The sequence below is a fragment of the Nomascus leucogenys genome, chromosome 10, assembly GCF_006542625.1.
Source record: "Nomascus leucogenys isolate Asia chromosome 10, Asia_NLE_v1, whole genome shotgun sequence".
In the NCBI taxonomy this organism is placed as follows: domain Eukaryota; kingdom Metazoa; phylum Chordata; class Mammalia; order Primates; family Hylobatidae; genus Nomascus; species Nomascus leucogenys.
In genome coordinates, this window is record NC_044390.1 from 70,472,996 (window position 1) to 70,493,343 (window position 20,348).

The 20,348-nt window shown below is 38.4% G+C and overlaps 1 protein-coding gene across 4 annotated transcripts in view; it reads right to left on the reverse strand.

The window, feature by feature from the left end:
- Positions 1-20,348, reverse strand: part of C10H12orf42 (chromosome 10 C12orf42 homolog) — a 190,280-nt gene that overhangs the window by 46,834 nt on the left and 123,098 nt on the right. For 2 of the 4 annotated variants that reach the window (XM_030821933.1, XM_030821932.1), the window contains exons 4-5: positions 19,056-19,167; positions 18,180-18,274 (exon numbers count right to left, since the gene is read on the reverse strand). Coding sequence is in view for 2 of the 4 variants with exons in the window: in XM_030821931.1 (XP_030677791.1) it covers positions 19,056-19,167 (112 nt within the window). In the remaining 2 variants the exon portion in view is untranslated. The remainder of the gene's footprint in view (positions 1-18,179; positions 18,275-19,055; positions 19,168-20,348) is intronic. The other 2 variants (XM_030821931.1, XM_030821930.1) reach the window with 1 other exon arrangement.

Genomic DNA, 20,348 nt, shown 5'->3' on the forward strand with positions numbered 1-20,348 from the left:
TTCTAGAATATGAGGCCATCTTGAGAAGAGGAGAGAAACTAGGGCAGGGTCTCTACACTGGGCATGGCAGCTTCTGTTAGTTGTACTTGACAGAATCTCAATATGCAGAACAAACTTGAGAAGCCCACCTTCAATGAAGAAAAAAAGAACAAAGAAATGGAAGTTGTGAGAGAATAGAAAATATGATGGAAGATGAGGAACCTAGGAAATTTCGGAGTTCCCTGTTGAAAACAGAAAGAGTAACTGAAATCCAATCAATAAGCAAAGATATAATTTAAGAAAAATAATGTGGTGAAAAATCCTGATAATTCAAACCAAAAGAGCTCACTGTGTTTTAAGTAATTTAAAGGAGTCCTATATTAACTTATCCTAGCAAATTTTACTTTTCATCTCTTTTTTTCATAAAGAAAAACTGTTTAAGTATCTTGGTAGAAAAATAAAGAACATCTACTTCTGTACAAAAACAAGGTTGGTACCATGCTTCTTTTTATGCAATTTCAAATGCCAAAGACAATATCCTAACATCTACAAACACTAAATAACTTTACTTCTTGTTAAATTTTTATTCACATGGAAATACAATGGTAAAATGTTTTTTAAGATACGCAAAGGATCAGGAAATATACCAAGTAAATGTTCTTCTTTAAAATTTTACATGAAAATGTCCAAATTCTAAATTATATAAACAAAAATGAGAAGTTGCATTAGGAGTAAGTATAGTCCACAAAATTCCTTGCTTTACAAAGAAGTTAAAATATACTTTTTCATAAATTTTTCAATCATAAAAATACAAATTGAAGAATATTTTGGAAAGGGTTAAATGTATTTGGGAAAAGATTAAATTTGGTCATTATCTTAATGACCAAATTTAGGAAGATAAGATAATGATCAAATTTAGGAAGTTTCCAGCCATTATTTCTTCATGTACAGAAGACCCCCTTATCTACCATTTCGCTTTCCATGGTTTCCATTATCCACACTCAACCACAGTCTGAAAATATTAAATGGAAAATTCTGGAAATAAACCACACATACATTTTAAATTATGCACCATTCTGAAAAGCATGATGAAATCTCGTGCCGTCTTGCTCCATCCCACCTGAGAGGTGAATCACCCCTTTGTCCAGTGTATCCATGCTGCACATGCGACCTGCCCACTAGCCACTTCCTAGCCGTCTTGGTTATCAGATCAGCTGTGACAATATCGCAGTGCTTGTGTTCAAGTAATCCTTGTTTTAGTTAACAATGGCACCAACACACAAGAGTAGTGATACTGGCATAAGGTTATAATTGTTCTATTTTATTATTAGTTATTGTTGTTAATCTCTTACTGTGCCTAATTTTTTTTTTTTTTTTTTTTTTTTTTTTTGAGACGGAGTCTAGCTCTGTTGCCCAGGCTGGAGTGCAGTGGCGCGATCTCGGCTCACTGCAAGCTCCGCCTCCCAGGTTCACGCCATTCTCCTGCCTCAGCCTCTCCGAGTAGCTGGGACTACAGGCGCCCGCCACCACGCCCGGCTAATTTTTTGTATTTTTAGTAGAGACGGGGTTTCACCGTGGTCTCGATCTCCTGACCTCGTGATCCACCCGCCTCGGCCTCCCAAAGTGCTGGGATTACAAGCGTGAGCCACCGTGCCCGGCCGCCTAATTTATATATTAAACTTCATCATATCTAGGTATAGGAGAAAACATAGTATATATAGGATCCAGCACTATCCATAGTTTCAGTCGTCCACTGGGAGGATCTTGGAATGTATTTCCCGCATGCATAAGAGGACACTCTTATACTTTTTCCGTCCCGCCTTCCACTCTTCTGCAGGAAACTCAACAATGCAAATGTTAGCACTTTGTTATTGCCCCACACATCCTTGATAATGTTCTTTTTTCTCAGTCCATTTTCTCTCTATATTGTTTGGAATAGGTAAATCTAATCTGTCTGAATACCTGGATTTTCAAAAAGAGAGAAGTGAGGAAATCTTACTAAAATATATATTTCCTAGACATTTCACTAAAAATTACTAAGAGACTTTTTTTTTCTCCAGAGTTCTTTGTATAACTAGGTCCTTACTTTTCAGATCCAGGTTTAACTGTCAGTTTCACAGGAAGTTACTTCAAGTTTACCTTCCTTATAGTCCCTTTCACAATCTGTAATTGCATTGTTTGTATATTTTAATGGTTTATTTTCTGCTCCTTCCCCTAGAAAATAAGCTCTATAGGGTGTTAAATCAAGTTTAGCCTAAAGCTGCCTCCTTACATATTGTAAGTTCAGCCCAAAGATTTTTCTGTACATCGTGAACTGTAACAAGTTGAGGTGTAAGCAGACCACAGCCTACACTTGTACAAATCACCAAGCAATCAAAGGTAGCCAGCTGTTTGAACCATGTTTAAATCAGGCAAACGCCAACCTGTAACCTATCCAACTGTTTCTGTACCTCACTTCCGTTTTTTGTTTCTCACTTTCCCTTTACAGTCCATAAATCTTCTACCACATGGCTGCACAGGAATCTCAGAGCCTACCCTGTCCCGGAGGCTGCCTGATTCGTGAATTGTTCATTGCTCAATTAAACGCCGTTACATTTAATTTGGCTGAAGTTTTTCTTTTATCAAAGGGCAAGGACGATGTCTCCTTCACTATTGGTTTGCACATTCAACGCATACTATTTTGAATAGAAACTGAATAAATGTATCAGCTACCTCACACATGTCCGAGGAGAAACAACTGGCATTTCCCACATATTTTAATGATAGAGTCAGACCAAGAAGAAGTCAGGTAGAACATATGCACACAGCCTGGCGATTTTAAGATGTGTCATCCCTAAGAAGTAGAGCCCACTCATGCTCCCTTCTGGCCTAGATGTGCCTAGAAATCTTGATAAAATAAATTTTAACTGGTGTCCAAAAATAATTGAAGATTAATTTAAATCTTAATTTCAGCCTATTGAGAAATACTGAAGAAGGTTTAGATTCACAAGACACAACAAATTCCTTAAAAGCCTCTTTTCTTAACTTTCGCTCATTTTCTCCCTGTCTATCCCCCTTTCCCCTCCACCCTCTTCCTCTCTTTCTCCCCCATCACTCTCTCTTCCATATACACAGAAACTGTCCCTTCCTTCCTCTTCTCAATCCTCCCCTGCTCCAAGCTCCCAGGAGCCCATCCTCACCCAGCTACCACCACAGGCTCCCTTGCCCTTCCTCTTTGCCCCACTTGACTTTGTAATTCTTCTTCTCTTACTCTTGGCATTTTTCTGGTTCCTCTGTTTCTCCAGTTCTTCACTTACCCATTGCCCTGATCTGCCTAAGAAAGGCCAAGGAGCTTACTGGTGAGGGCAGAATTCTTCTTTACTTGTAAATTTGAAGCAGAGGCCAAGTAGGCTAAGGGAAAAAGAGAATTCTCACTATAGAGGGAAGGAAAGGGGGATGGTGCTGTGCAGGATAGAGACTATGAAGAAATAAAAATAAGTACCTTCACTCCATCACAACGGCACTAAAACAAGTAAGTATCAGATATCAAAGTATCCATGTATCTTGGTATATTTCAAGACTTTGCCTTTCTCCCATTTTCAGCTGCTCCCTCTATCCATTTCTCCTTCTGTATTATTTTTTCCTATGAGGCTTTCAATAAGGGTTTTCTAACTGATGAATAACAGCAACTTGGGCTGAAACAGGGAATGATCTACCATATTATCTCACCTCTTTAAAGTCCCTGTGCACTAAGAAACATTAAAACGTAGAATAGGAACATGAATCTAATTGTTGAAGGCACAATTACACAGTCTTAAACAAACAGGCTTCAGGCATGGAAGAATAGCAGCGTGGATTACAGTCACAGGCTATGAAGGGTACCAGATCTAAATTGTCTCAATGCAACCACCTATTTTGTCAGAAAATGGAGATAATAATATGACTATGCCATAGGACTTTTTATGAGGATTAAATGGACACTTGAGGAAAAGTGTCATAACAACACGTGGCACATAGTCAAGTTCAAGGAATGTTAGTTGTTTCTGTGGTTGAATTAGACATAGACAAACTGGTCTTGTCCCAGAAAACAGAGAAGTATAGGTTTATCAAAGGTAAGCAGGCTAAACAAAGTTGAGACAAATGCATACTCACCTAACCAAGGCCCTAATCACCATGTCCTAAATGCCTTTCATTTAGCCTTTGCTTTTGTTTGCAAGTAAAGAACTTCAATGTGGTACTTTTCACTCATAGCAAAACTACACAAAATGTAGAGTCCAAAAGACACCCTGAGTTTTCCCCAAGGCACAAAACAAGACTTTTGCACACTGAGAAATGCAGAGAGCCTACCTTCCACAGGGTTTGGAGCAGTGGACTGATGGCCATGGTACTCATAGAAAATGTCACCCCTTTTGTTCCCATAGAGATCCACCGGATTAAAAAAAAAAAAAGAGGCGGTGGGGGACAAGTACAAAGACTTGAAGGCACCAGTGAGAGAAGGCAACTGTGTTTTATTAATCCATGTGATTAATCCAGCATGCTAAGGAAGATTCTTTACAGAATCAAAACTTGCATGTTTTGATCCACATGGATTAGGAAACTGCTGCATTCACTTGCCAGTACCTCTTCTGCTTTGTGCTTGAGTTTTATTCTTCAGGGTCCAGCAGGAACAAAAGAGAAAGAGTGTTTATGTGAGGACCAGTAGCAGAGGCACTTTGACAAATGTCCTTCTCCCCCTCCCTTCCTGGGAGACATTTCTTGAATTTCCCAAGAACTAAGCCCTGGGTTTGTATTTGCATCATTTCTCCCCAAAAGCTGAACAGCTAAAAACTACCCCCCAAATGCAAATTTCTGTCAACCCATGAAAAGTGGTTTTCACCAAGGGGAGGGATGGAAAAATCCCACTCCAAACATTTTGCAAGACAGTGGTGAGAATGATGCAGAAATATTCAAGGGTCCAGTGGGAACCACCAGCCCTTCACGAGGGTGAGCAACCTGAAAGAGTCCTGTCAGCATCTGAGAGGTTTCTCACAAGCTTAGTGTGAGAGGAATGGGAGCCTTTGGATATGCCAGAGAAAGAGAAAGAAATCTTCAGGGAATCAGAGAGAGAGAGAGAGAGAATTACCCAGCCATACTCAATCAGGCTTCACCGCCTTCTGTTGCCTATCGTGTGATTCTGAAACCTAGCACGAAGTATATGTGTACAAACTAAGATGATTTGAATCTATTTCATCTCTTCTTATCCTACCTAGGAGAAGCAACAATGAGTCATCTACACAAAACCTCTGTGGTCTACAATACAGCAGTCTCCAATATTTGTGAGACTTTTCAAAGAAGGAGTTGGTCTGAGGCTGCTATTAGTCCAGCAGAATGATGGTGTATAATAACAGTCACAGAAACCTTCCCAAAGCACATTTAGAAACATGAGAAGCACATGCCTTTCAGTTCTAGGGAGAATTATGGCTTCCAAGTGAAATTGGACTAGCCCAAGTAAATGAGATCTCAGCTCCCATCTCACCTTTCGGCCTCCCATCTGCCCATGTTCTCCAAGTCATGGTCCCTACGCTACTGCAAAGACTGAGGCCAGAAGCTGGGAGACCTCCCAGGTAACATTCTGAGATCAACTGGTTGATAACAAGCAATGCGGTTCATCAGAAATCTGAAAGTTTGTGAGGCCTCCCTTTTAGAAATAATTGTACACTGTAAGACTTTATCCATATTTTTCCTATAGCTGCCCCCAGTACCCAGAACAGTGTTTGGTGCAGAGTCAGCATTTAATAAATATTTGTTAGATTGGTGAATGTGTATAAAATTATAGATAAATAGGAGGAATAAGTTGGGGCATTCTATTACACTGTAGGGTAACTATAGTTAAGAATATTGTTTTGTTTTGTTTTGTTTTGTTTTGTTTTGTTTTGTTTTGTAGAGATGGTGTCTCATTATATTGCCTAGGCTGGTCTCAAATTCCTGGGCTCAAGCAATCTTCTCAGGTTGGTCTCTCAAAGTGCTGGGATTTCAGGTGTGAACCACCATGCCTGGCCTATGGTTAACAATATTGTATTGTATATTATCAAATAACTAGAAGAGGGGATTCTGAATGTTCTCACCAAAGAAATAATACATGTTTGAGTGAGGGATAAGCTAATTACCCTGATTTATCATTACAAAATTAATACATATATTAAACATCACAGTGTATCCCTCAAATATGTGCAATTACTATGTACCCATTACAAATAAAAATTAAAAAATAATATTTGTTGAACTGTATCATAGAACTCATTGTCAGCTAGCTTCCTTGTCCTTAGAGTATTTCCCCTTTGAGAAAAATCACCATGACCAATGTGTCTGTGTATATCCAGCTCCTAGCAGAGCACCCAGCAATGGCAGGTTGTCAGTAAGTGTTGGCTAAATCTGTGGTCTGTGGCATAATCTGCTTATGAGCAGTCTTATCATATGGATCTCTGAAGAGTGTGATTTGTGTTTGTATGTGTAGGTGTGTTTGCACACACATGCATACACTCTTGTCTGCATATACTTCTGTATTGGTGTATGTATCCGGCTCTGAAGTCAGCAGCATGAAGGAAAATGAGAAGTCAGATGTCTTACATTTTGGCTGGTCATCGACCCTCCCATCTGAAAGGAAGAAAATCATTTCTACAACATTCTGCTTGTTGACCATCCAGGTTCTCATCAGTTGACTGAAGAATATTTTTTAAATGGAATTTGATCATCCAGTCTCCTCCTCTGCCTCCTCCTGCTGTATAGCCAAGGAGATGAACCCAGAGAGGCTAAACAGTTCGTACAAGGTCACACAGCCAGTGGTTGAGCTAGGCCTGGATCCCCAATAGCCTTACCACTTCCTCACTCCTCACATCTCAGCACCCTAGCTTGAGCACCATGACTCTAGAAAAACAGTTTTTGTCAATTTTAGCAAGACATCCTAGCTGTTAAATCAAATGGGCATTCTTAATACATTTCTTAATTGTCCTCCCTTAGTATTGGATGCTAACTATCCTTTCCCTTTTCTTGAAACTCACGAAATCCTTTGAATGCAGTAAAAATAATGCTAGAAATTACTGAACATTAAATATGGGCCAGGCACTGTTTCAAGGACTTTAACTATATTGTGACATTCATCTCTCACAATAAATCCTAGGAGTTAGATATTATCATGATCCTCATTTTAACTCAGGGTAAGTAAAATGCAGAGAAGTTAAGCCCAAAGTCAATGGCTAATTAGGAATTCAAACTTAAAAGTCTAACTCCTGACTGAGCGCTTCTAACCACAATGCCTCCTGTTAGCTTCTGTTCCTTCCCTACCTTTCTAGGTCACATGGCTTCTCAGTTTCCTCCCTTTTATGCCTCCTCCCTACTCTTGATAATCTCATCCACTCTCAAGAATTGCTTATCACCTCCTGATGACTCCATAACTTTTTACTCTAGCTCAGACTTTAATTCTAAGTCACAAACAAATAGGAACCTCTTTAAACATGCCCACTAGAATGTCTGTATCTATTCAGGTGTATTAGGCAAAATGGTCTCCTTTGTTACTTTCTGTTCAGCTGGTAAGAAATTAGATGTAGCTTTATAATGTTCCATCTTCTGTTCTCTTCATGCCACATGGGGTGGTTTTTTTAATGCAAAAATAGCAATCTAATCCCTACTTGTTAATTTAAGTAAATCCATATTTGTTGCTTTTAACCAAAGAGTTAAGTATGTTATAAGAGGAATGCTCCATCTGTCTGCTGCAGGCAAGGTCCCAGTTGCTCAGCCATTTGGGACTCTGAAAACTCCTTCTTTGATCATTGCCATCATACTGGGCCTGGCATTTGACATCATGATCATAACCAGGAGAGAAAAATGAGGGGCTGATGCTCCACTGATGAGGGAATAACATGGAGTCAGTCTTCACCAAAAACTCCAAGTTTCTTTTGTGGATCAGTTTTAACCCCTTTCATTGGCCAGTTCAGCCAGGTGCTATTTTGCTGTAGCATTCATTTACAAATAAGGCCAAGTAACAACGTTATTCATGGAATAAATTTAGGCAGCAGTAAGCCTGAGGTTGGTTACCACCACTGAAACTCTGGGTGGTCTTATCAGTTAGCATTTGCTGCATAATAAACCATTCTAAAACATAACTTTTTAAAATTATTATTTTCCATGATTCTTTGGGCCAACTGGGGTGTTCTGCTCTGAGTCTGCTCATCTTAAGCTGGATATTTTAGGATGACCACCCTTGTATGTCTAAAAATTGGTAGACTGGTTGGTACAGTAGGGGCTTCACTCACATGTCTGCTGTCATTTGGGGTGACGACTTCATGTTTCTCATTATCTTAGGCTCATTCATAGAATGACGTAAGGGTTTCCATCAGCAAGAGGGCAAACCCCAATACGTTTAAATTACCTACTATGTAATACGTTTTAATGTTTCATTAGCCAGAACAAGCCATGTGGTCAAGCTGAGATCCAAGGGATACAGAAATAAACTCCGCCTCTTAATGGGAAGAGTGACATTCAAGAGGCCAATGAATTATCATGGACATTTTTGCAATTTTGTGGCATTTTACTTAATCAAGTCCTAAGAAGAATAGAGAGATCCCAGGGATATGAGATGACTGGAGTTATTCAAGGGCAGCATCTGGAATAAGCCATTTCAGGGGTAAGAGCAATTCATCCAAGTTAATCAAGATAGCAATCTCCAAAAACCCCCGAGACTTTGTGACTGAGTCCATAGAAGACATAAGGCTTATTCTACTCTATATGTTTCTTTCTAAAACTGGTCCTCCCCTAACAATTCTCCAACCCAGTAAATGGCAGTACCATCACCATCACCCATATTGTTTCAAACCAAAAAAAAAAAAAAAACCTCAAGAATTATTGTAAATGCCTACCTCACCCTTATCTAAATATCTTAATCATTAGTGAAGTTTACTGGTTTTATCCATCTAAAAATTGTCTCTATCCTTCACCCACTCATTCCCATCTGTCATTACCATCATCAGGTTCTTCTTTATCTCTCACTTGGATTTTTACTGTGAACTCCCTGCTTCCTTACTTGTTCCCCCTACAATTAATTATCCAAACAACAACAGTGTGATCAGTTTTTAAAGTAAATAAGAAGTGGTACAGCTCTACCTAAAATCTTGAATAATCTCCCACTGAGCCCAGAATAAATCCAAAACTCCCCATTGTAACCTAGAAAGCTCTTCATAGTCTGGACCCTGCTTGCCTCTTAATCTCAAATCACACTACTCTTTTGCTTCTTCTGGCCACACTGGTCTCTTTTCTAATTTTTTGGACACATAAATACACACATCTTGTCTCTCTGGCCAAATGTCAATTCCTCAGAGTTCTTCCTTGACCTCCATATCTTAAATGGCCCCAATCCTCTTCAATCTTGGGTTATTCTCATTCAATAATCTATTTTTTATCTCTTTCTTACCTTTTTAAAAAACGTCTTAGGTATATAGCTTTTAAAGATCTGGTTCATTGAAGTGTAATTTGTAGAGTAAAATTCACTCTTTTTAATGCCCAGCTATATGTGTTTCATCGAACACACAGATTTGTAACCATTATCAAAATTAAGCTAGAGAACATTTCATCACCTCAGTGAACTCTCCAAAAAGTTTTACAAAAACGGAAATAACCCAAATGTTCTTCAGCTGACAAATAAACAAACTGTAGTGAATTCATACAATGGAAGACCACTTACCCATAAAAAGGACTATGAATATATATATATACAAGGATGCATTACACTAAATGAGACATTTGATTGAAGAAATTACATGTTGTACAGTTTCATTTATATGTCTTACTGGAAAAGGCAAGATCATAAGGGCATAAAACAAATCAGCACTTGTCAGGGCTGGGGTAGAGAAGGGGTGGATTATGAAGGGGCATGAGACAATTCATCCACCTCTTTTTTCATAGCTTTCATTATAATCTGTAATAATCTTGCTTATTTATTGTTTAGTTATTAATTGTTGCCTTCCTCAAAAGGCATATTCCAAGAGGGCAGGAACCCATCTCTTACTCACTTCTGTGTCTCCAGAAACTAGCATGGTGCCAGTCATTTAACAGGTGTTCGATTATTCTTTGTTGAATGCCTTAATGAATATGTAAGCCCTTCCCCAACTTGACCTTCACCCTGAATCCTCAGCTTTAACCCATGATCCTGCCCTGTGAATATTACCTCCTAAGTAGTTCTCCTACTCATCCCCTTTCCATTACTGCCATATCCATGCCCTTGTTGTTTTTTACTTAGATGATTGTAAAGCCCCAAAAGTAGTTTTCCTACCTACAGTCTTGGCCCTTCAACCGCTGTCTCTAACTGCTGCTACATCACTCCCATGCAACTTGATCATATCTAGCAGGAGTTAGAGACAGCGGCTGAAGGGGAAAAACTTAAAAAAAAAAAAAAAGTAGTGGTTCCCATTGCCTAGCAACCAACCTAGCTAGCTATGGCTCTTCTCCATTCCCAGGTGCTCAACCCTAATCACCACCTACTAGCAGGGCTCTGCTCCTATCCAGGTATGGCTTCCAGAACCACAATGCTGCTCATCTGTCCTAAGGATGACTCCTACCTCCAACTAAGTGAGTCCCTCATTCTGGAGGGTCCCTATTGTCTTCTTAGTCCCTCCCATCAGTGCCTCCTAAATCCCAGCATGCCTAATGGCTTCATGTCTCCAAATCTAAGCCAAATATCAAGGAATTTAGGGCTATCAGAGCAAATCATGTAATTATAAACTAGGTTATTTCTCAAAGTTATACCCATAATCTCAACTCTCAAGATCCTAGTATACCAAATCTTGAAGTCGCATATTTTTCTGCTAGTGATAGTGGCAATTATTTTCTCTGTTCCTCCATTGTGTTTTTAAAAGAATAAAGAAGTTTACTTTTATTGGGTTACCACAGTAGGCTGGAAATAAGCCTAAATTACTCTTTCCATAAAACTATCAAAAGCAGGTAGGTCAAAATCAATTTTTAATACATGCCATCAGAGTCATGAAATATGAAATCCATATGATTTTATTGGGCCCTTTGGGGGAATCATTAATGTTCATCAGAGGGCACAAGCTAAATAAGTTAAAGTATATCCATAAAATATATTACTCTGAAGTTGTAAGAAAAATGAACGAGGCTCTGGATTCCATTACCAGTTTACACTCTTGCACCATTTGAGTTTCCAACTGCAAGCCTTTAACAGGGATCTGGGGGAAAAAAAATGGTGTATGGAGGCAGGACAAGATTGAAGCTCTCACTGGGACAGACAGAGCAGCATGTGGAGACTTATCTTATGAACTTTTACTCCAGAGCTACTGCAGAAATATACCAGGAAAGCTGAAAGAATCCACAGACCCTATGAAGAAAGTGGTTTCCTCCCGCAGGACCCAGGAGACAGCCCAAATACTGTGAGCGCCCAAGTTGTGAAAGTGGGAAAGGGGTATTATCTGCCCCTGAACACACACCCTCACTGGGGAACCTGAAGGTCTAGATCAAGGGAAAAGGATTTGACCTTACCTGGAGCTGAGTCAATTTAGAGAGCTGAGTGAAATACAGGGGTAGAGGAAGCAGCAGGAAAAGCCCTGTGGGCTCTCTAGGTCCCTGGGAAGCAATTTCTGACTTGCCTCACAGGGGTCCTTGGGGAGGGCTGCCAGAGGTATTGGGAAAAGACCACAGGGAGAAGGAAACATCCAGCTGAACTTTGTAGCAATTCCAACCCAATGCGAAATCTCCTGGCCAGAACTCAGAGGAGGGGAATCCAGTAGACTCAACAGGCAGGGAGGTGCAAAAGCCCTAAGCGCTTTCTCAGTTGAGAGGCTGCTAGTCCAGTGAAAGTTCTCAGCCCTGCTCATCCACTGCCTAGAAACAAACCTGGTACCTACGGTGGGAGTGAGATTAGCCTTTTGTGTTGCATGGGAGCTGGGTGAGGCCTGTGACTGCCAGCTTTCCCCCACTTCCCTGACTACCTGCTTGACACAGCAGAGGCAGCCATAATCTTCCTGGGAATATAACTCCATTGACCTGGGAATCACACCCCCATCTCCCACAGCAGCTGCAGAAAGACTCACCCAAGGGGAGTCTGAGTTCAGATACACCTAACCCTTCCCCAACCTCATGATCCTTCTCTACCCACCCTGGTAGCTGAAGACAAAAGGCAGATTCTCCTGGGAGTTCTAGAGCCCCCACCTACTGCCTGATCTTCCCTATACTACCACAGCTGATGCCCTCTTGAAAGTGCCACTTCCTGGCAGTAGGCCAACCAGCACAAAAACAGTGCATTAAACAACCAAAATTAAGGATTCTCGCAGAGTCCATTTCACCCTCCTGCCACCTCCACTGGAGCAGGTGCTGATATCCACAGCTAAGAGATTTGCAAAAGGTTCACATCACAGGACTCTGTGCAGACAACCCTCAGTACCAGCCTGGAGCCTGGTAGCTCTGCTGGGTGGCTAGATCCAGAAGAGAAGTAACAATCACTACAGCTCAGCTCTCAGGAAGCCACATTGCCAGGAAAAGGGGGAGAGTACTACATCAAGGGAACACCCCATGGAACAAAATAATCTGAACAGCAGCCTTGAACCCCAAATCTTCCCTCTGACATAGCCTACCCAAATGAGAAGGAAACAGAAAAACAATTCTGGTAATATGACAAAACAATGTTCTTTACCACCCCCCAAAAAAATCACACTAGCTCTCCAGCAATGGATCCAAACCAAAAAACAAATCCCTGATTTACCTGAAAAATAATTCAGAAGGTCAATTAAGGAGCACCAGAAAAAGGTGAAGTCCAATTTAAGGAAATCGAAAACATGATACAAGAAATGAAGGGAGAAATCTTCAGTGAAATAGATAGCATAAGAAAAAAATCACAACTTCAGGAAATAAAGGACACACTTAGAGAAATGCAAAAGCTTCTGGAAAGTCTCAGCAATAGAATCAGAAACAGCAGAAGCAAGAACTTCAGAGCTTGAAGACAAGGTTTTCAAATTAACCCAATCCAACAAAGACAAAGAAAAAAGAATTTTAAAAAATGAACAACACCTCCAAGAAGTTTGGGATTATGTTAAATGACCAAACCTAAGAATATTGGTGTTCCTGAGGAAGAAGAGAAATTTAAAAGTTTGGAAAACACATCTGGGAGAATAACTGAGGAAACCTTCCCCGGCCTTGCTAGAGACCTAGACATCCAAATACAAGAAGCTCAAAGAACACCTGGGAAATTCATTGTGAAAAGATCATCACCTAGGCACATTGTCATTAGGTTACCTAAAGTCAAGATGAAGGAAAGAATCATAAGAGCCATGAGGCAAAAGCACCAGGTACCCCATGAAGGAAAACCTATCAGATTAACAGCAGATTTCTCAGCAGAAACCTGACAAGCCAGAAGGGATTGGGGACCTATCTTCAGCCTCCCTAAACAAAACAATTATCAGCCAAGAATTTTGGATCCAGTGAAACTAAGCTTCATAAATAAAGGAAAGATACACTATTTTTCAGACAAACAAATGCTGAGGTAATTTGCCACTAACAAGCCAGCACTAAACTGCTAAAAGGAGCTCTAAATCTTGAAAGAAATCCTGGAAACATCAAAACAGGACCTCTTTAAAGCATAAATCTCATAGGAACTATAAAACAAAAATACAGTTAAAGAAGACCAAGGTATACAGGCAATGAATAGCATGATTAATGGATTAGTACCTCACATCTCAATACTAACATTGAAAGTAAATTGCATAAATGCTCCACTTAAAAGATACAGAATTGCAGAATGGATAAGAATTCACCAACCAAGTATCTGCTGTCTTCAAGAGACTCCCCTCACACACAGGACTCACATAAACTTAAAGTAAAGGGGTAGAAAGACATTCCATACAAATGGACACCAAAAGCAAACAGGAATAGCTATTGTTATATCAGACAAAATAAACAATAAAGCAATGGCACTTAAAAAAAACAAAGACATTATGTAATAATAAAAGGCCTTGTCCAACAGGAAAATATCACAATCCTAAATATATATGCACCTGACACTGGAGCTCCCAAATTTATAAAACAGTTACTACTAGATCTAAGAAATGAGATAGAAAGCAACAAAATAATAGTGGAGGACTTCAATACTCCACTGACAGCACTAGACAGGCCATCATGACAGAAAGTCAACAAAGAAACAATGGATTTAAACTATACCATAGAACAAATGGACTTAACAGATATTTACAGAACATTCTACCCAACAACTGCAGAATATACATTCCATTCATCAGTGCATGGAACTCTCTCCAAGATAGACCATGTGATAAGCCACAAAACAAGCCTCAATACATTTAAGAAAGTTGACATTATATCAAGTACTCTCTCAGACCACAGTGGAATAAAACTGGAAATCAACTCCAAAAAGAACCTTCAAGGCCATGCAAATACATGGAAATTAAATAATCTCCTCCTGAATGACCATTGGGTCAACAATGAAATCGATGGAAATTAAAAAATTCTTTGAACTAAACAATAATAGTGACACAACCTATAAAAATCTCTGGATACAGCAAATATGATGCAAGGAGGAAATTTTATACTCTTACATGCCTATATCAAAAAGTCTAAGAGAGCACAAATAGACAATCTAAAGTCACACCTCAAGGAACTAGAGAAAAAAGAACAAACCAAACCCAAACCCAGCAGAAAAAAGGAAATAAAAATCAGAACAGAACTAAATGAAATTGAAACAAAAAAGAAATATAAAAATAAATGAATAAAAAGCAGGTTCTTTGAAAAGATAAATAAAATTAATACACCATTAGCAAGATTAACCAAGAAGACAGAAGATCCAAATAAGCTAAGTTGGAAACAAAATGAGAGATATTACAACCAATATCAGAGAAATACAAAATATCATTCAAGGCTAGCATGAACCTTTTTTCCTACATAAACTAGAAAACCTAAAGGAGATGGATAAATTCCTAGAAATACACAACCCTCCTAGCTTAAATCAGGAAGAATTAGAAACCCTGAACAGAACAGCAATAAGCAGTGAGATTGAAATTATATTTTAAAAATTACCAGCCAAAAAATGTCCAGAACCAGGCAGATTCACAGTTGAATTCTAGCAGACATTCAAAGAATTGGTACCAATCCTATTGACACTATTCCACAAGATACAGAAAGAGGGAATCCTCCTTAAATCATTCTATGAAGCCAGTAGCACCCGAATATGAAAACAAGGGACAGGCATAACAAAAAAATACAGACCAATATCCCTGATGAACATAGATGCAAAAATCCTTAACAAAATACTAGCTAAGCATACCCAATAGCATATCAAAAAGATAATCCACCATGATCAAATGGGTTTCATACCAGGGATGCAGGAATGGTTTAAGATATGCAAGTCGATAAATATGATACACCACATAAACAGAATTAAAAACAAAAATCACATGATAAGCTCAATAGATGCAGAAAAAGCATTTGGCAAAATCCAATATCCCCTTATGATTAAAGCAAAATTGGCATACAAGCGACATGCCTCAATGTAATAAAAGCCACCTATGACAAATTCACAGCCAACATACTACAGAATGAGGAAAAGTTGAAAGCATTCCCTCTGAGAACTGGAACAAGACAAGGATGCCCACTCTCAACACTTCCATTCAACATAGTACTGGAAGTCCTAGCCAGAGCAATCAGACAAGAGAAATAAATCAAGGGCATCCAAATCGGTAAAAACCAAGTCAAACCTGTTGCTGTTTGCTGATGATATGATTATATACTTAGAAAACCCTAAAGACTCCTTTAGAAAGCTCCTAGAACTGATAAATGAATTCAACAAAGTTTCAGGATACAAAATTAATGTACACAAATTAGTAGCTCTGCTAAACACCAACAGTGACCAAGCTAAGAATCAAATAAAAAACTCAACCCTTTTTACAGTAGCTGCAAAAATAAAATAAAATACATAGGAATACCTAACCAAGGAGGCAAAAGACCTCTACAAGGAAAACTACAAAATACTGCTGAAATAAACTGTAGTTCACATAAACAAATGGAAACACATCCCATGTTCATGGATGGGTAGAATCAATGCTGTGAAAATGACCATACTGCCAAAAGCAATCTACAAATTCAGTGCAATTCCCATCAAAATACTGCCATCATTCTTCACAGAACTAGAAAAATCATATGAAACCAAAAAAGAGCCTGCATAGATAAAGCAAGACTAAGCAAAAAGAACAAATCTGGAAGCTTTACGTTACCCAACTTCAAACTATACTATAAGGCCATAGTCACCAAAACAGCATGGTACTAATATAAAAATAGGCATATAGACCAATGGAACAGAATAGAAAACCCAGAGATAAACCTAAATACTTACAGCCAACTGATCTTTGACAAAGCAAACAAAAACATAAAGTGAGGAAAGGACACCCTATTCAACAAATGGTGCTGGGATAATTGGGAAGCCACATGTAGAAGAATGAAACTGGATCCTCATCTCTCACATTATATAAAATTCTACTCAAGATGGATCAAGGAGTTAAATCTAAGACCCAAAACTAAAAATTCCAGAAAATAACATTGGAAAAACCCTTCTAGACATTGGCTTAAGCAAGGATTTCATGACCAAGAACCCAAAAGCAAATGCAATAAAAACAAAGATAAATAGGTAGAACTTAATTAAACTAAAGAGCTTTTGCATGGCAAAACGAAAAGTCAGCAGAGTAAACAGACAACCCACAGAATGGGAGAAAATCTTCACAATCTATACATCTGACAAAGGACTAATATCCAGAATCTAAAACAAACTCAAACAAATCAGCAAGAAGAAAACAATCTCATCAAGAAGTGGGCTAGGGACATGAATAGACAATTCTCAAAAGATATACAAATGGCCAACAAACATATGAAAAAATGCTCAACATCACTAATAATCAGGGAAATACAAATCAAAACCACAATGCGATACCACCTTACTCCCACAAGAATGGCCATAATCAAAAAATAATAGATGTTGGTATGGATGCGGTGAAAAAAGAACACTTCTACACTGCTGGTGGGAAAGTAAACTAGTGCAACCGCTATGGAAAATAGTGTGGAGATTCTTTAAAGAACTAAAAGTAGAACTACCATTTGATTCAGCAATCCCACTACTGGGTATCAATTTTACCCATAGGAAAAGAAGTCATTATATGAAAAAGATACTTGGACATGCTTGTTTATATAAGCACAATTCACAGTTTCAAAAATGTGGAACCAGCCCAAATGTCCATCAATCAATGGGTGGATAAACCATGATATATATATGATGGAATACTACTCAGCCATAAAAAGGAATGAATTAATAGCATTCACAGCAACCTGGATGGGAATGGAGACTATTATTCTAAGTGAAGTAACTCAGGAATGGAAAACCAAACATCGTATGTTCTCACTCATAAGTGGGAGCTAAGCTATGAGGATGCTAAGGCATAAGAATGATAAAGGAACTTTGAGGATTCGGGGGAAATAGTAGGAAGTAGGTGAGGGATAAAAGGCTACAAATTGGGTTCAGTGTATAATGCTCTGGTGATGGGTGCACCAAAATCTCACAAATCACCACTAAAGAACTTACTCATGTAACCAAACACCACCGGTTCCCCAAAAACGTATGGAAATAAAAAAATAAAAGAAAAAAATAAAATAAAGAAAGAAAAAAAAGAAAAATGAATGAGAAAGCACTCAATGCACTGACGTGGGAAGAGCTCCAAGATATAGTGATAAGTGAAGACTGAGGTGCAGAATACTGCTGCTCACCTGTACACTTTCATTTGCTCATAAACACATTTTTTTGCTTAAATATTGAAGGATTCTCAAGAAAACAGTATTTTTCCCATGGGAGAAAGGGGAATGAGGCAGATTGGAGCAGAAGTAGGAAAAAGACTGTCTACTATATACCTCTTTATATTTTTGGGCTTTGAACCATGTAAATGTATTATTCCCCCCGAAAAAAAATTTTCAGTTCTTTTTAAGTCGAATTTGAGTGTGTACCACAATGTGATTCTCCAAAAACTCATTAAAATTACATTACTCCAAGAGTTTGAAACCATTATAAAATCAACAAAACCTTTCAATGGCCCTGATACGAATACATATGCAATGAATTTTATTAGCATATAAATATAAGTGAATGAGTAAATACATTCTAAAATAATGCATTGTTCAAATGAAAATGTAGCAGTTACCTGCTTTATCAGTTGTCCTAAAAACTTCATTATCTCTTAGGTAGTAAATTGGACAGGTACATTTAAATATATCCTTTCAGGTCAGTGAAATGGTCCTAAAAATGGAGTTTATGGACAGTCGCAGGTTGTCAAAATCATCTATGGTGACAGCGTTATGGGGAATATAATACAATTATATATCTTTCAGGCTTGACACAAAATGATGTTCTTTTGCTTGCCCTATATCAATTTATTTAAGGAAATCATCCTTCCACTATTCTCTCTCTTTATCTGCCTCTCTCTCTTTTCTCTCTCTCTCTCTCTCTCACACACACACACACACACACACACATGCACATTTTGTGTAATTTAAGTGCAGCTGTCAATCAAGTGGCCTACCTCCCCTGCCACAGAAGTAGCAAATGTTGGCTGGTGTATTCCATTCTCCCAGCTACTTGGATTCCAGGGGTGAACATAAGACCAAAGTTTGGCCAATCAGAGCCATTGGATAAGCAGTAGAGACTGTTCTGGATGAATGAAACAAGAGGGTTTCTGTACTTTTGAAATTACAAGCTCTCAGAATCGGATATGCCTATAGCTGCCAAGGCATGTTATTGCTATCCTTTTTGAAAATAAACCCAACTTAGTGAAGACAACGGGGAAATTAATAAAATGAAATTAATCATGATATTATTGGTGAACACTGGATCCAGCCATGCCCTAAGCCAGTCCACCTTTGGATTTACTAACTTCATGAGCCAATGAATTCCCTCTTTTGTTGCCATTTTGAAACATAGCGCAACTGTTCTTCAATACAATCTTTATGATTATTACCTGTACATATGCCAGAGTTTCTTTGGAAACTCTGGTCTGTCTTGGGATTATGTCTTAATTTACCTGGAAAATTCAGAAAGTGTAGACCACGAAATTTAGGAGATTCAGAGAAATTCTTCATGTGATTAATGAATCTGGAGCAGGGTACTGCAGTTCTTTCATAATGAGGGATGTGCTGTAAGATAGAGGAGAAAAATACACAAAAAAATTAGGTTAATGGCTCCAAAATAATTCATGCCACCTAGCACTCTTAATTCCCTAAAGTGAGTGATATTTTTAAAATATTTTTGTTTCTTTATTCTTTAAATGAAACAATCCTGAAAACAATCACAGTTAACTCTAGTTACCTTTACATGCACATTCCTCTTATGTATTCATTAAAGAGGCTAATTAACTTAATTATTTGTTCTTTGAAAAAAATCTTATTCAGTTACACTATATGCTAGATATTATTCTAGACAGTGGGGATACAAGAGGAGAAGTCTCTGCCCTCATGAAATTGACATATGAGTGGAGAGTGACAAAAATACAAATATATCTACAATAGATTGGATGGTGATTTTTCTATTGCTAAGATGAAAAACATAAATAAGAGATACATTTTCATACAGGGTGACATGAAAAAAAAGATTCACAGGCTCAGATGGAGTAGCCATGTGAGGTCTTGGATGAGAGTCATTCCAAGCACTGGGAACAGCCAGTGTGTGAAAGAATGGAGAGGCAGGGGATAGGGAAGGGGGTCAGAAGGTGGGGGAAAGGAGGCTCTTAAATCAAGCTTTGTCACCTTGAAATGGCAAAAACAGAAAATAAAGAGGAGAAAGAGCTACAAAGATATTGGATAAATAATATGAAATAAGGTCATAAGTAAGGATCCAATTTGATTTAAATCAAAAACTATTCATTCTAAAACCTAAAACTATAAAAACCCAGAAAGATAACCTAGGCAATATCATTCTGGACATAGGACTTGGCAAAGATTTCAAGAGAAACACACCAAAAGCAATTGCAACAAAAACAAAAATTGACAAATGGGATCTAATTAAACTAAATAGCTTCTACACAGTAAAAGAAACTATCAACGGAGTAAACAGACAACCTACAGAATAGGAGAAAGTATTTGCAAACCATGCTTCCAACAATGGTCTAATACCCAGAATCTATGAGGAACTGAAACAAATTTACAAGCAAAAAACAAACAACTCCATTAAAAAGTGGACAAAGGACCTGAACAGAAACTTTTCAAAATAATACATACATGTGGCCAACAAGCACAAGAAAAAATGCTCAACATCACTAATCATTAGAGAAATGCAAATCAAAACCACAATGAAATACCATCTCACACCAGTTAGAATC